The 12700-nt window shown below is 40.9% G+C and overlaps 1 protein-coding gene across 4 annotated transcripts in view; it reads left to right on the top strand.

Moving 5' to 3' along the window:
• GRID2IP (Grid2 interacting protein) overlaps nt 1-12700 on the top strand; it is a 128241-nt gene that overhangs the window by 75682 nt on the left and 39859 nt on the right. For all 4 annotated transcript variants that reach the window (XM_056533395.1, XM_056533396.1, XM_056533399.1 and 1 more), the window contains 5 exons: nt 49-143; nt 600-780; nt 2541-2689; nt 8227-8346; nt 9773-9873. In XM_056533395.1, coding sequence (XP_056389370.1) covers nt 49-143; nt 600-780; nt 2541-2689; nt 8227-8346; nt 9773-9873 — 646 coding nt within the window. The remainder of the gene's footprint in view (nt 1-48; nt 144-599; nt 781-2540; nt 2690-8226; nt 8347-9772; nt 9874-12700) is intronic.

The raw sequence follows: 12700 nt of genomic DNA, 5'->3' as shown, positions 1-12700 counted from the left end.
CACCTATACAGGCTTCATTTCTTATTTTCCTTCTTTTTCCCCTCTTAGGAACTGCTGCCATGAGAAGGTGGTCTGCATGCTGCAAGGAAGTGGCGCCATGCCAACATTAGTGGTGGAAGAGGGCAGCGTGTCCTACTGTGCAGGTGAGGTTCTGCAATTGCTCAAAATATCTTATGGGATGCGTTTTCCAAAATTTATATGCAATGAAAGGCTGAAAGTAGATGAGTGTTTCCCTACCAGCCTTGCGAAACTACAACTCCCAGCATGCCCGGACAGCCAAAGGCTGTCCGGGCCTGCTGGAAGTTGTAGTTTTGCAACAGCTGGAGGCACACTGGTTGGGAAACACTGCTTCAGTTGTTTAAGGGAAACTCCGATAAAATGCGATCTTATAGCCGGCTGGTGCAGAGCTGCAGCATATTCCAGATATTATCTACCATGATGGAAGGTGCACTGCCATCTTGTGTCCAATATCTGTTATTGCAGGGTCAGGAATTAGAGCGTTTTTCAGCTTCTGGTTAATGACTGTAAATATTACATTGAAGAATTTCACTGTTTCATTGCAGCGTTAACCTTTGAGTGTTTTGCCCCTTGCATTACAGATACAGATTCTGATACCACTCTCCCAACATCTGCTCTTACCTCCCTCCAGTGGGTGGCAGAAATCCTTCCCTCTAACATTCGTATCCAAGGACGGAGTTTTAGCCAACAGCTGGAACATCTGCTCACTCCCACAGAGCGGTACACAGTGTGTAAAGCCCTAGAAAGCTTCTTTCAGCACAGGTAGAGTCAATTGCTGGAACTTTTTTGTACTGCACCGTCCATGGAGAAGAATATAACTACTATAATACTGCTCCTATATACAAGAATATAACTATTATAATACTGCCTCCTATGTACAAGAATATAACTACTATAATACTGCCTCCTATATACAAGAATATAACTACTATAATACTGCTCCTATATACAAGAATATAACTACTATAATACTGCCTCCTATGTACAAGAATATAACTACTATAATACTGCTACTATATACAAGAATATAACTACTATAATACTGCCTCCTATATACAAGAATATAACTACTATAATACTGCTCCTATATACAAGAATATAACTACTATAATACTGCTCCTATATACAAGAATATAACTACTTTAATACTGCCTCCTATATACAAGAATATAACTACTATAATACTGCTCCTATATACAAGAATATAACTACTATAATACTGTTCCTATATACAAGAATATAACTACTATAATACTGCTCCTATATACAAGAATATAACTACTATAATACTGCTCCTATATACAAGAATATAACTACTATAATGCTGCTCCTATGTACAAGAATATAACTACTATAATACTGCCTCCTATATACAAGAATATAACTACTATAATACTGCTCCTATATACAAGAATATAACTACTATAATACTGCTCCTATATACAAGAATACAACTACTATAATGCTGCTCCTATGTACAAGAATATAACTACTATAATACTGCCTCCTATATACAAGAATATAACTACTATAATACTGCTCCTATATACAAGAACATAACTACTATAATACTGCTCCTATATACAAGAATATAACTACTATAATACTGCTCCTATATACAAGAATATAACCACTATAATACTGCTCCTATATACAAGAATATAACTACTATAATACTGCTCCTATATACAAGAATATAGCTACTATAATACTGTTCCTATATACAAGAATATAACTACTATAATACTGCTCCTATATACAAGAATATAACTATTATAATACTGCTCCTATATACACGAATATAACTACTATAATACTGCTCCTATATACAAGAATATAACTACTATAATACTGCTCCTATATACAAGAATATAACTACTATAATACTGCCCCCCTATATACAAGAATATAACTACTACAATACTGCTTCTATATACAAGAATATAACTACTATAATACTGCTCCTATATACAAGAATATAACTACTATAATACTGCTCCTATATACAAGAATATAACTATTATAATACTGCTCCTATATACAAGAATATAACTACTATAATACTGCTCTTATATACAAGAATATAACTACTATAATACTGCCCCTATATACAAGAATATAACTACTATAATACTGCCTCCTATATACAAGAATATAACTACTATAATACTGTGCCTTTATGGTTAAAATATATACCAAGTTGGATTTAATGGTTAGTTTTCATGTCAGTGTCTGTTCTATCAGAATGTTATTATTAGATTTGAGTTGTCACTATCGATTTACATCATAAAGGCCAAAATCTAGAGAAAAATAGAGATAAATGTCATTCATTCAGAAGTGAACCCATCTGCTTTCCATATTCTGTGTATTTTTGAGGGATTTTCGTATATATATATAGCCCCATCCTGCTCCCATGTAGATTGTATTGTCTGGGGCGCGATCAGGTTTCGCAGCCACCAGAGGACACGTCCTGACAGCTGCTCGGTCTCTGACCTTCCTTCTGATGCTCTTTGTGTCCTCAGGAACATTGACACCCTGATCGTGGATATATATCCGGTCCTGGACACTCCGGCCAAACAGATCATATGGCAATTCATCTTCCAGTTGATGACATATGAGGAACAGGAGCACTGCCAGAACAAGATTGCTCGATTTCTGGGGTACAAGGCAGGTCAGAGAGCTCTGTAACTGAGCGCTCATCTTCTCATGTCCATCACCTATCATCTCTCATAGGGCCATCTAGGCTGATATCACATGACCATGCCACCATGGACTACTGCATCATATCTGACTTGACACTTAAAGGTGTACTCCAGTGGAATTTTTTTTTAAAATCAACTGGTGCCAGAAAGTTAAACAGATGTCACATATGGGCAGGGAAGGAGTACACACTGTTCTCGCCCACTCCCCTATCCCTGCCTACTTACGTACCTGCCCTAGGCGACAGGTCCGTAACCACGTGACTTTCCCTTCCTAAATAAGTGAGAAACAGTCAAAAGGGCAAAACAATAAACTGCAAAACCGACAAAAGGTTGTGAAAAGCTGGAGGCACACAACTAACAGAAAACAAACCTAAACACGCACACACAAAAATACATAGTCAGAGAGCAGAGTCTAAAAGTACAAAAACGCTAATACTAGAGAGGAGAGTCAGAGAGCAGAGCCAAAGGGTCAAAATGCAAGCTATCACAGATACAGTAAAAGGGTACATTCACACGAGCGGACCCACAGCGTATTTTACGTTGCAGATCCGCCGCTGAAGGTACGAGCAGACCCACTGCGATGTGCTAGTCGCAGCGAGCATGTTCAGTATAGTCGCACATCGCTGCAGCTCTCGGCCTAGCTCATAGAGCAGGGGGAGCGGCCATGACATGTGTGAAAACACCGCGCATGCGCGGTAACTCGCACATTGCAGTGTGTCTGCTCCGAGCAGGCACATGTAAAGCCACCATGCAGGGGTCTTTCAGCGGCAGATCTGCAGCATAAAATACGCTGTGGGTCCGCTCGTGTGAACGTACCCTAAAGCTAGCAAGGAGACAAACTGAACTCTTTAGCGAGCAAAGACTAGGAGTAGACTGCCATCTTAAATAGGTCCACACAAGGTGTTCAATCAAGGTCAGCTGACCAGTCTCAGCAGACAGGCGTAACCAAAGCAACAAGATCAAGCTCTTGGTGCAAGCTAACCCTTCAGTTTCTTACAACAGATTTGTAAATTACTTCTATTAAAAAATCTTAATCCTTCCAGTACTTATTAGCTGCTGTATGTTCCAGAGGAAGTTCTTTTCTTTTTGAATTTCTTTTTTGTCTGACCACAGTGCTCTCTGCTGACAACTCTGTCCAGAGTAGGAACAAATCCCCATAGTAAACTTCTCCTGCTCTGGACGGTTCCTGACATGGACAGAGGTGTCAGCAGAGAGCACTCTGGTCAGACAGAAAGGAAATTCAAAAAGAAAAGAACTTCCTGTGGAGCATACAGCAGCTAAGTACTGGAAGGATTAAGGATTTTTAAATAGAAGTAATTTACAAATCTGTTTTGCAACCTTTCTTATAAAAAAAAAAATACTGTACATGTTAATTTGCATAATTAATTATATATGCGTGACATCACAGGATACACATATGCGGGGGGGGGGGGGGGGGGGATTTTGTCCTATTCTGACCCCTATAACATTTTGTATGAGGCTCATTTTTTGCTCCCGATCTGTAGTTTTGAACAGTACCGTTTTTGTTTTGATATGACTTTTTGATAGTTTTTTAATAAAATTTGTGAGTTGCAATTAGTTACTAACTAGAACTCCCAGCATGCCCCGATACAGCCTGTGGTTCAGCAGCTGCCCCAAACGAAAACTACAACTCCCAGCATGTTGGACTATATAGTTGTATATAGTATATGTCAGTGTTTCCCAATCAGGGGTGCCTCCAGCTGTTGCAAAACTACAACTTCCAGCATGTTGGACTATATTTTAGTATATAGTATAGGTCAGTGTTTCCCAACCAGGGTTGCCTCCAGCTGTTGCAAAACTACAACTCTCAGCATGTTGCACTACATAGTAGTGTATAGTATAGGTCAGTGTTTCCCAACCAGGGGTGCCTCCAGCTGTTGCAAAACTACAACTTTCAGCATGTTGCACTACATAGTAGTGTATAGTATAGGTCAGTGTTTCCCCAACCAGGGGTGCCTCCAGCTGTTGCAAAACTACAACTTCCAGCATGCCCGGACAGCCGTTGGCTGTCCGGGCATGCTGGGAGTTGTAGTTCTGCAACAGCTGGAGGTGCTCTAGTTGGGAAACACTGGTATAGGTTGTGGTGCAACATTCTGGGAGGATTTTTGGGATAAATAGGCAGGGTGGCCAAAATACCAGCTGTGCCGGTGAAATGCCGGCCAGGGGGCAACCCTAGTGTAGAGCCCAGGCTATGTACCAGGCGGGAGCATACACACAGTATATGGGGCCCTAAAGCAACAATTACAACAAGGTCCCTTTTATGTATTGGCTGATACCATCAAATGTCCCAATTCAAGGGGTGAAGGGTGTTCAGTGCTCGTTCACTGTTATGACTACTAATGGGAGTCCTCCCTGGTTTGGCTCCATTCTCCCTATGACAAGGAACAGCCCTTAGCTGAGTGCCAAGGCCGCATGTACCATAAAAGAGATCGCCCATACTGTTGCCATGTGGCCCTACTGGTAAGAACCACATGTGGTGTCAGGGTGCAATGCAAGGTAGATGCAGAGCAGATGCTATGGCCCAAGGGGCAGATGGTATTAACCCCTTCTTGTCATGATGCCAGGGCGTGGTTTAGCCTTAACCACCCGAAGGTAATACCGCTGATCCTGGGTCAGGCAGGGCCAATGAAGACACCAACGCCAGATTAAGGATAAAGGCAGCTTTACTGTGGCAAGACAGGTGATGGGGGACATTTATCAAAGCATTAAGCAGGTTTTTTTTTTTTTTTTTTTTGCTTAAAGGGGTATTCCAGGAAAAAACTTTTTTTTATATATCAACTGGCTCCAGAAAGTTAAACAGATTTGTAAATGACTTCTATTAAAAAATCTTAATCCTTCCAATAATTATCAGCTGCAGAAGTTTACTTGTTCTTTTCTGTCCGGCCATAGTGCTCTCTGCTGACATCTCTGCTTGTGTCGGGAATCGCACAGAGTAGAAGAGGTTTGCTATGGGGATTTGCTTCTAAACTGGGCGGTTCCCGAGACACGTGTCATCAGAGAGCACTTAGACAGAAAAGAACAACTCAACTTCAGCAGTTAAAAAGTACTGAAAGGATTAAGATTTTTTAATAGAAGTAATTTACAAATCTGTTTAACTTTCTGGAGCCAGTTGATATATAAAAAAAAAAAGTTTTTTCCTTGGAATACCCCTTTAAAATTGTCGCAAAAATTGTCGACTACTCTATTTTTGTGCGACTTTTTGATTGTGCAGCGCCCTAAGCAAAAAAAAAAAAAAAGAAACTTGCTTACCAAAGCAAAAAGTGATTTTTGAATTGCAGTGGTCAGAGATTTATCAAGTGCGAAAGTTGCAAAAAAGTCGCATCGCATGCAAAAAAACCTACTAAATTTACTCCAGACATGGAGCAGAAAAAAAAATCCACTACCAAAGCAAAAAAAAATAATAAAAAATTGCTTACGTGAAGGAAATCTATCAACAGGCTGACACCAGTTGATAAATAAGTTGCACATAAGCAAAAACATAGTAAGAATAAAAGTACTAATAAAAGGAATACATAAGCAAACATTGATAAATGTCCCCCATAGTCTTTACAGTACAGCCAAATATCCCAGGGAGGTGACCAGTGACACAGGGGGAACTGGCAGGCTTGCTGGGACTTGCAGTAGTTAGACTGACTTTAGTGCAGGCCACGGTGACTACAGATGGACTTGCCCTGACGGTAATGGGGACTGACAATAAGATGACTTGACTGACTGATGACCGACTTGTGGCTGCAGGACTTTAGACTTGAGGCCTCCAATGCTCCGAACACACTGAGATGACTGCACTGGGCCTCTGCAGGAGTAGCAATGATTGCAGCTCCTCCCCTGGTTATATAGGTCAATATATACTTGGGGGGGTCACCTGGTCACTAGTGCCTCCTGGGTAACAACCATGTGGTGCAAACATTAAAGAAACAGTACACTTTTATAATACAAACATACATACATTATGGTGATACTATAAGGGGGGCCCTGGGGACATGCAGGGACTCTGCCTGACAGGACAGGAGGACAATACGGGGCCACATCATCCCATACTGGGACACCACACACATAGCAACCATGTGAGATTTCTCCCTATGATACTTATTGCCTTGACAACTAGGCCTAAGACTCATCTAGGTTTAGTAAAGCTCTGCTCACCTAGTATTGTGGTCCAATGAACAGTCAAGCTGAACAACAACGGTAAAGAAAGTTGCTGAGTTGCCCATAGCAACCAATCAGATCGCTTCTTTCATTTTTCAGAGGCCTATACAAAATGAAAGCAGTGATCTGATTGGTTGCTATGGGCAACTCAGCAACTTTTTCTCTGGACAGATTTTGAGAAATCTCTTCCCCGATGGTCGTCTTTGCAAAACTACAACTCCTTTTTGTCTTTGGAGTTGTCATTTTGCAACAGCTGGAGGCACCCTAGTTGGGAAACACTGCTGTACTGTATGTCTAAATGAATCCATGGCATTTGCTGGTCTGCACTACAGGGCACACAATTATAAGGGGGGATATTTCAGGGACAACTCAGTGTATATAAATATATATATATGTATATTAGAGATGAGCGAACTTACAGTAAATTTGATTCGTCACGAACTTCTCAGCTCGGCAGTTGATGACTTATCCTGCATAAATTAGTTCAGCTTTCCGGTGGGCTGGAAAAGGTGGATACAGTCCTAGGAAAGAGTCTCCTAGGACTGTATCCATCTTTTCCAGCCCACGGGAGCACCGGAAAGCTGAAATAATTTATGCAGGATAAGTCATCAACTGCCGAGCCGAGAAGTTCGTGACGAATCGAATTTACTGTAAGTTCGCTCATCTCTAATATATATATATATATATATATATATATATATATATATATATATATATGGATAATTATTTTATTATTTTTTCTTAGGGTTGCTGCTTTACCCATACAGTCAGCCAGATAAAAAAAATAGCGTAACATGTCGGAGACACAGATTTATGAGATTAATCGCTCGGCGGGGCTCGGGCCGTCCCCTTTATTATTAGAATTACAACATCTGTTCCCCCGGCTCCCGTTTTCTCCATCGTCCGCTCCTGCCGTTGCCATAGCAACCAGACATCATCTGCTGAGATTTACTTTTTCTTAAATCCGGTTATTGCCGAGAGGCCGGGTCACATGACCGCGCCATAAAATTCTAACTTTTCCGCTCCCTGTAATGCGGTTTATACAGGGTGATGACATGACAGGGCTCCTCTGGCGATCGCCAACATGCATTATAGGGATGAGCTATAGAAATATAAGCCTTTAATTCCTTTATCTGCTCCAGCATAAACCTCTGGTATTATAACCCTCAACATTCACCGATTAGTCATTGATGCCAAGTAGGCCAAATCTCGGCGGCAGCCGTCCATCTCAATGTCATGGGGCAGTCGTATGTCATTACAATTATGTTGGGAATGATGGCGGCTTTTTTTGTATATTATAATTGATGCTGAAATATGATCTTTTCTCCTTCCCCTATAGCTGCCATGGACGCTGATGTCGGGGTTCCACATCGAGGGTCTGTCCATGGGCAGGCAACGTACCAGGGGAGCATACGAGCGCCACCTGCGGAGGAAGGGAAGAGCGGCGACTATAATTCATGTATGGATGCTTTTATACATTATATGGCGCCCCCTACGTTAAAAATTGCAATGCTGTACTTATACCCCCAAATATATATCAGCTTCTTACTAGATTATAGGAACTGTATGACTATACTAGTGGTCTTCAACCTGCGGACCTCCAGATGTTGCAAAACTACAACTCCCAGCATGCACGGACAGCCGTTGGCTGTCCGTGCATGCTGGGAGTTGTAGTTTTGCAACTTCTGGAGGTCCGCAGGTTGAAGACCACTGGACTTATACCGTGCATGATGCCAAGATCCAAGTTGGCATAAAAACATCTTCTTGGCTTTAGCTTCCTTCCAAGATGGAAGATTTCCAGTCTTGGCGCAAGCTGCTCGTGTAGGCAGGGGATTTTCTCTCAGGCTTCCCTTAAAGGGCTACTCCCGAGGGAGATTTTTTTTTTTTCTTCAAATCAATAGCTGCCAGAAAGTTAAACAGATTTGTGAATTACTTGTTTATATAAAAAAAATATTCTTAATCCTTCCAGTACTTATCAGCTGCTGTATGCTCCAGAGGAAGTTGTGTTAGTATTTTAAATCTGTGCTCTCTGTGCTCTCTGCTACCACCTCTGTCCGTGTCAGGAACTGTCCAGAGCAGGAGCAAATCCCCCATAGCAAAACTCTCCTGCTCTGGACAGTTCCTGACACAGACAGAAGTGGCAGGAGAGAGCACTGTGGTCAGACTGGAAAGAACTACACAACTTCCTCTGGAGCATACAGCAGCTGATAAATACTGGAAGGATTAAGAATATTTTTTTATATTAAGAAGTCATTTACAAATCTGTTTAACTTTCTAGCAGCTGTTGATTTGAATAATGTTTGTCTCCCTCCGGGGTACCCCTTTAAGGGAAGTCTGAGAGAAAATCCCCTGCCTAGACAAGATGAACTTCTATTGATTTTATATTAAAGCATTCTTAAAGGGGTTAGCCAGAGATATTGCGGGGGAGCATAGCAATCGGCTACTTTTTTATATATATATATCAACTGGCTCCAGAAAGTTAAACAAATTTGTAAATTACTTCTATTAAAAAATCTTAATCCTTCCAATAATTATCAGCTGCTGAAGTTGAGTTGTTTTTTTTTCTGTCTGGCAACAGTGCTCTCTGCTGACATCTCTGCTTGTCTTGGGAACTGCACAGTGTAGAAGAGGTTTGCTATGGGGGATTTGCTTCTACTCTGGACAGTTCCCAAGACACGTCATCAGAGAGCACTTAGACAGAAAAGAACAACTCAACTTCAGCAGCTCATAAGTACTGAAAGGATTCAGTTTTTTTTTTATAGAAGTAATTTACAAATCTGTTTAACTTTCTGGAGCCAGTTGATATATAAAAAAAAGTTTTTTCCTGGATAACCCCTTTAAGGAGCTGCACTTTTGTAATAAAGTGATCTGTTTCTTTTATACAGACTCTCAGTGTGATCCAGTAGAAGTTGCTCCTCGTCTGACATCAGGAGAGAGACAAGCGGGAGATGGGACATCGCTGCCCGAAACACCGAACCCTAAAATGGTCTGCACCCCTTATGTGACTATGATCTATGATGAGTTCCTGACCCTGGGTATTGGTGGCCATTAGTTCACTGGGTTTTCATGCATTGTAATCACCTATCTACACATTACTGACATAGGCCTGGATCATAACTCAGTTCTCAGTAGTGCAGCCTCAGGCTTTGGGCCTGTAACTTCAAGCCATCATATATCAGCATAGGAACAAGCTATTCAAAAATGGTTTTCACTGTTGTATTGTACAAATGGAGGTATTTTAGACAAGTCTGCTGAGGAAACTAGACAATTTTATTACCTCTGACTCTCATTCTTGTTGTCCGGATTAGAAATCACATTCTGTGGGGTCCCCTGTTCTTGACTAGAGTGGAGAGCTCCCTCTGGAGGACTTGTCCTGTCCTGCATTATATAGACAGCTCGATGATATGAATGGGAGCTGTGTAATGCCTCACTCCTTTTGTGGTGGTGTTGCAGGGAAATTAAAGGGGTACTCCCATGGAAAACTTTTTTTTTTAAATCAACTGGTGCCAGAAAGTTAAACAGATTTGTAAATCGCTTCTATTAAAAAATCTTAATCCTTCCAGTACTTTTTAGGGGCTGTATGCTAAAGAGAAATCGGAAAAAGAAATGCATTTACTCTGATGTCATGACAACAAGTACTCTATGCTGACCTCTGCTGTCCATTTTAGGAACTATCCAGCACAGGAGAAAATCCCCATAGCAAACATATGCTGCTCTGGACAGTTGCTAAAATGGACAGCAGAGGTCAGCAGAGAGCACTGTGGCACCAGTTGATTTAAAAAAAAAAAAAAGTTTTCCACGGGAGTACCCCTCTAAACACTTAGGCCATGTTCACATGTCGGAACTTCCATACCAAATTCCTTGTCTGCAGAAAGAATAAACATGTTCATTCTTTCTGCGGACTATGCATGGAATACATAGCCGTCTATGAGACGATGCATTCCTGTGAGGTCCTAGTGCCGGCATGTTTATGCTGGCTCCCGCAGTTAGCGGAATATCCGCACAAAGATTTTCCGTGGAGACATTCCGATGTGTGAACGTAACCTTAAAGGGGTACTCCAGTGGAAAACAATTTTTTTTTAATATTAACTGGTGCCAGAAGTTAAGCAGATTTGTACTTTATCAGCTGCTGTATGCTAGAGAGAAAGTTCTTTTCATTTTTAATTCCTTTTCTGTCTGACCATAGTGCTCTCTGCTGCCACTTCTGTCTGTATCAGGAACTTTCCAGAGTAGGAGCAAATCCCCATAGCAAAAACCTATCCTGCTTTAGACAGTTCCTGGCGTGGACAGAGGTGTCAGCAGAGAGCATTGTGGTCAGACAGAAAAGAAATGCAAAAAGAAAAGAACTTCCTGTGGAGCGTACAGCAGCTGATAAGTACTGGAAGGATTAAGATTTTTAAATAAAAGTAATTTACAAATCTGTTTAACATTCTGGCACCAGTTGATTAAAAAAAAAAACTAATTTCCATCAGGGTACCCCTTTAAGCTATGTACACACGGCAGAATTCTGCATGAATTTATAGCAAATTCACTTAAACGAAATTCCTGCAGCGGAAATTCTGCTGTGTGAATTGGACAGCGGAATCCCATTAAAGTGTATTGGCTATAAATTCATGTAGAATTTACATGCAGACATTCTGGCGTGTGAACAATGCCTTACTGACAGGTTTGTTGTGATCAGCTTATTGTCAAGGGATTCTTCTAACAAAAAGGGATTGTCCGAAGCTGAGAACCCCTTTAATTAAGGCTGCAACTCACAAAATGTCTGCGTACACAGGAAGGGTAGTATTAAAGGGGTTATCCAGAACTAGAAAAAACAGAGCTAATTTCTTCTATAAACAGCACCACCCTGGTCACCATTACAACTTGGCTCCATTCACTTCAATGGAACTGAGCTGCAATACCACACACAACCTGAGGACAAGGGTGGTGCTGTTAATAGAAGAAATTAGCTTTTGTTTTTCTATTCTGGGATAACCCCTTATGTGGGTGAGGGCATGAAAATAATACTACAGATGGTATAAAATAGCATGTCACCATGACAACTTCTCATCCATATCTTTGAAATCGCTGTACAGGAAAACTAAGCGAAAACTAGTAGAATTACCACTGATCGCCATAGCAACTGAATCAACTTTGCCATCTAAGGCTATGTTTACATGATATTTACGTAACCAATACACATGTATTTAAAGCCCAAATACACACATATTGCTGGCTGAGTTAAAGGGGTACTGCAGCCGAAATTAAAGGGGTATTCCAGGAAAAAACTTTTTTTTATATATCAACTGGTTCCAGAAAGTTAAACAGATTTGTAAATTAGTTCTATTAAAAAAATCTTAATCCTTTCATTACTTATGAGCTCCTGAAGTTAAGGTTGATCTTTTCTGTCTAAGTGCTCTCTGATGACACGTGTCTCGGGAAACGCCCAGTTTAGAAGCAAATTCCCATAGCAAACCTCTTCTAAACTGGGTGGTTCCCGAGACACGTGTCATCAGAGATTACTTAGAAAGAAAAGTAACAAGCTAAACTTCAGAAGCTCATAAGTACTGAAAGGATTAAGATTTTTTAATAGAATATACAAATCTGTTTAACTTTCTGGAGCCAGTTGATATATAAAAATTTTTTTTTTTCCTGGATAACCCCTTTAACTTATCCCCTATCCACAGGATAGGGGATAAGTAGTTGATCGCGGGGGATCCGACCGCTGGGATACCCTGCAATGGGCCCCGGCTCTAGACGGCAGTAGACGGCGCACACTCTATTGATTTCTATTGGAGTTCTGAAGAGTCCAGCTCTCGGCAATCATCGAC

The sequence above is a fragment of the Hyla sarda genome, chromosome 8 (genome assembly GCF_029499605.1).
Source record: "Hyla sarda isolate aHylSar1 chromosome 8, aHylSar1.hap1, whole genome shotgun sequence".
Classification (NCBI taxonomy): domain Eukaryota; kingdom Metazoa; phylum Chordata; class Amphibia; order Anura; family Hylidae; genus Hyla; species Hyla sarda.
The sequence above is the reverse complement of the archived record's forward strand: the minus strand, read 5'-3'. Positions and strand labels throughout refer to the sequence as shown.